The sequence below is a fragment of the Rutidosis leptorrhynchoides genome, chromosome 2 (genome assembly GCF_046630445.1).
Source record: "Rutidosis leptorrhynchoides isolate AG116_Rl617_1_P2 chromosome 2, CSIRO_AGI_Rlap_v1, whole genome shotgun sequence".
Classification (NCBI taxonomy): Eukaryota; Viridiplantae; Streptophyta; class Magnoliopsida; order Asterales; family Asteraceae; genus Rutidosis; species Rutidosis leptorrhynchoides.
Window position 1 is genome coordinate 115,786,875 of NC_092334.1, and position 4,510 is coordinate 115,791,384.

Genomic DNA, 4,510 nt, shown 5'->3' on the forward strand with positions numbered 1-4,510 from the left:
AAAATTTAATAAAGATTATTGCCTTTTAAAAAAATTTCGTTTCGTACATTCTTCTCAAACTTCAAATATCGCAAAACTAACAAAATCACTTTATTTAACCCTCAAAGTCTCGTAAATCTTTACACAAAGATACAAATGTGAGCGTGAATTTATGGACCTATCACATAACCATCGAACTCCACCTAAAAGTGCACTCCTTGTGAAGATCCAAACTCACTTGATATTAGCGTATCCTTGTAAACCATATGTTCATAAAACACCACCACATCTCTACTAATGATTACCTTTGGTCTAACATCTTCACAACTCCATAATCTGTACTCATTGATGATACACTTGTGAGCTCTTGGTTTCAGTCTTCCTTGATTCACCTATGTATATGCAACACAACCAAACACTCTTAAATGATCACAAGGTACTATTTTTTTCAGACTAGACCTTTACTGGTGTCTTCATTTCTATTGAATGTGATTTATTAACCAAATATGCAACAGATGCAACTGCTTCACCCCCAAAACTTATGTGGCAATTGAGAATTGGTCAATAAACATCTAACCTTATTCACTAAGGTTCTATTCATTATATATGCCAGACCAGTTTGTTGTGGTGTTCCAACAATAGTTAAATATCTTGCAATGCCATTTAACATTTTTACTATATTAACATTCGATTACTCCCCCTAATAGATTTCCATATTATTATTACTTTTTTATTATTAACATGATCCAATATAATTAGAAAGATTCATTTTAAATGTTTTGATTGGACAAGTATGAAACACATTATAACGTTAATTGTTCGTGTTCCTCTAATCTTGTAGAGTTCCATTGTTATTAAAAAGAAGGATATATTGGTTTACAAATATTGGGTCACTCAAATCAAAAAACTGAGCACTTTTAGAGAAATGGTGGTGTCAATTTTGCAATGAAAACGCGTCTCTTTGGGTTAATGTAATCAAAAGTATTTATGGGAGGGACAATGGGTTGGGCTCTAACATTTCTACTCCTTTGTTGAAGCATTATTTTGTGTGGCGCAACATTATCAAAATAGGGCAGGACATGAACAAGATCGGCCTTCATTTCATTGATTTGTTTGAGAGAAAGATTGGCGATGGTCAAGATATTGACTTTTGGAACGGGTTGGTGATTTCGGCTTAAAGATGCATTTCCTCGGCTTACAGATTAGCTACCAACAAGAGTGCTACGGTTAAAGACAATGTATTTCGAGAATGCAGCATGGGTCTATAATTGGGATTGGAGTAGAGAGCTTTCGGGCAGGCTTAATGGCGAGTTTGAGCAGCTCGTTTTGTTGATTGAAGGAAAAATTAGAGAGAGAAAATTGCAGCTGCAAATGGATATGTAAATTAGATAATAGTGGTATTTTCACTTCCAAAACTATGGCGTCTAAGATCGATGATTTATACTTACCTAGAAACACTCCAAGGTCAAAAACTCTTTGTAACAATTTCATTCCGCAAAAGGTGGGTATTTTTGTATGACAAGTTCTAAAAGGAAGAATTACGGTAAGGTTTGAGCTTGATAAACGTTGCATTGTTCTCGACTCATTATTATGTCGTTTATGTAATGATGTGGTTGAATCGGTGGAGCACGCTTTGCTCTCGTTTAAAATTGCAAAAGACGTTTGGGTGGGCATATGCAATGGTGTGTCGGCTGTCCAGAAGATCATAAGTGAAGTGCAAGTCAGGTCATTTAATTGGATTGGTTAACGTTCGAAAAAGATTGGGTTCGATTGACATCTCTGGCTTCTCTGTCCGGACAGCTTGGGATTTCCTTTTATTGCCTTCGACCCAGGTTGAAGATGTCCATATGCTCCTTTTCGAATGTATATTGTGCCAATATTGTAGCCTCTGTATATAGCTTCCTGATATTCCATTATCCGTGAATAGGTCTAGTTTAACACCTTTCGTGGGGGTGGTGGTGTTCACTGTTTCCATCCAACCCATCTCTTTGTTTTTTTTCTCTTATTGTTATTTATAAAAGTTGTCTGCCTTTAAAAAAAAGAAAAAAAAGAAAATTGGTTTACAATTAAATTGGAGAATTAAGTCAAACATTTGACGAAAGTTGTTGGCCGGTAAACAACGTCCATTCACCATTTTGTTTCTTATGCCGTCCAATACTAACATTTTACCACTTGCCGTTTCTAGAAAGAGCGTCAGTATCTTCGATCCTAGCAAAGTGACAAGTGTCGACATATTTATTGATACTTTATCCCTTTTATTAAGTCCATACATCTTGTTGTTACAAAATATTCCGTATATGTCAACCACTATTATTAGTTTTTTATGGGGAAAAATATAGGATGGTTATTACGAACGTTAGATCATGTACCGGTATCTAGAAGTTGGATACGGTTATCTTATCCAAAATAAAAGGGTGTTTATCAATTAATAAATTAATTATAATTATAATTATATTTATATATTTATATTATATCAACAAAGAGATATAAACGTCATCATGTGCGATGAAGTAATCATTTTGGTTTTTAAAGCAAATTAAAGATTATAATACCATATGTTTTTTTTATTTATTAGAAACTCAATATAAACAAGCACAGTAACTTCCATTGACATTTAAATTTTTTGGGAATCAAAAATCAAAAATATCTAACAAAGTTTAATGAAGATGGATGTGAAAAAAACTAAAGATGAAAAAAAGAAAGACCGAAGCATTAAAAATGTGCTAATTGATTTAGTAAAAAGCGGGCGTTTTAAAAACGAAGACAACGCGTTATGGGTAAAAATTATCAAAAGCATTTATGGGCCGGGGGGGGGGGGGGGGGGGGGGGGGGGGGGTTGGATACTAACTTTTTATGCAGGAACATTTCAGGTCGCACCATATGGAAAGAGATTATTAAAGCCGGAAAGGTTGCTGACAATATTGGCACATCCTTCACATCATCGATTACAAAGCGCATAGGAAATGGAACATCAATAAGTTTCTGGCATGATATATGGGTCGGTTCTGAGTGCTTAAAATCTACGTTCCATAGATTATTCATGTTGGAATCCCGTAAAGACGTAACTGTTGCTGAAAGAATTCTGAACGTTAACTCCACATCGATTGGTAATTGGGACTGGTCCCGCCCCCCAAGTGGTCGCGCAATAGATGAACTCACGGAGCTCAACAACTTATTAATCTCCGTTAATATTTCAGATCGTCCTGATTCATGGAAATTTTCCCTTGACGCATCCGGCATCTATACTACATCAACAATGTCAAATCTGATCAACAAGCTTAAATACGACACAAACTCTAGAAACTTATCATTACCTAAAAACAAATACGTCCCACAAAAGATCTACATTTTCTCATGGAGGGTCATTCAACAAAAAATTCCGGTCAGAAGCGAACTAGATAAAAAAGGAATTGACCTTCATACCATCTTATGTCCCTTATGCGAGCATCATTTTGAAACCATTGAACATGCGTTGGTAAATTGTCAAAAAATAACTTCAATTTGGACACAATTACTTGATTGGTGGAATCAAAACAACATAAGAATCTCTAACATCAATGAAGCCATCATCTCCGATCAAGGTTTCACACATAACCCCATCGGATCTTCCATATGGCAAGCCACTAAATGGATTGCGTGTTACATTATTTGGAAGCATAGAAACTTAAAGATTTTTTCCGGAAAAATATGGAACCCCGCAGCGATAATCTCCGAGATTCAATCTCAAAGCTTTAGCTGGATCTCAAACCGATCACGAAAGAAAACACCTATCGAGTGGCACCAATGGCTTCTCAATCCGTCATTCTACGCGTCTCCAAACCGCATGGGAATCGGCTAATAAGGCTTATTTAAATCGGTCATTGTTCGTTATGCTATTTAGCCTATGTGGGTTAGATTAAATGGGTTGGTTGTGTGTCAACTTTGTCGCCGCTTGATCGGTACTGTTGCCCCCTCCTTCCCTGCTTGTGTTTTCTTACTCAAGTTCGTCCCTCATAGTGTTATCTAGTATACGTCTCTTCCGATTTTATAGTTTAATTAATTCCTTATATCTTTCCTGTCGGTTCCGTTTGTTTATAGCATTGTATAGTAGCATATAGGGACTTGTATTGTTATATTTTAAATAATAAAATAAATCTTTTTTGCTTTTCAAAAAAAAAAAAAAAAAAGCGGGGTTAAATGAATCTTACAGAAGAATTTGAAAAATATTTTCTACAATAATTTGGTGATAAAATATCATAGAACAACCAATGTTCTACTACTTAAAAAAAAAAACAAACAATTTATTGATGTATACAACAACAAGGGTTGATTTATCGGCGACTTGACTGCCGCTTAAAGCTTAAATTAATTTCCAGACAACTTTCAAACAATGAAAATTTGATTTCACCATTTTCATTGCGTCGCTTATTACTTCCTATTTTTTATTTTTCTAGCTTTTATTTTCTTATTATTCTTTTTTTTTTTGTTTATCTGTTTCTTGTACTTTTTTTGCCGGAGGTCCTCACGGGAACAATCTCTCTACTCTGGATTA

The 4,510-nt window shown here is 35.1% G+C and overlaps 1 protein-coding gene across 1 annotated transcript; it reads left to right on the forward strand.

Moving 5' to 3' along the window:
• Positions 1–2,752: 2,752 nt before the first annotated feature.
• On the forward strand, positions 2,753–3,817 carry LOC139888194 (uncharacterized). The gene is made up of 2 exons (XM_071871220.1): positions 2,753–2,756; positions 2,850–3,817. The coding sequence occupies exons 1-2, from the start codon at positions 2,753–2,755 to the stop codon at positions 3,815–3,817; spliced, it is 972 nt and encodes a 323-aa protein (XP_071727321.1).
• The last annotated feature ends 693 nt before the right edge of the window (positions 3,818–4,510 follow it).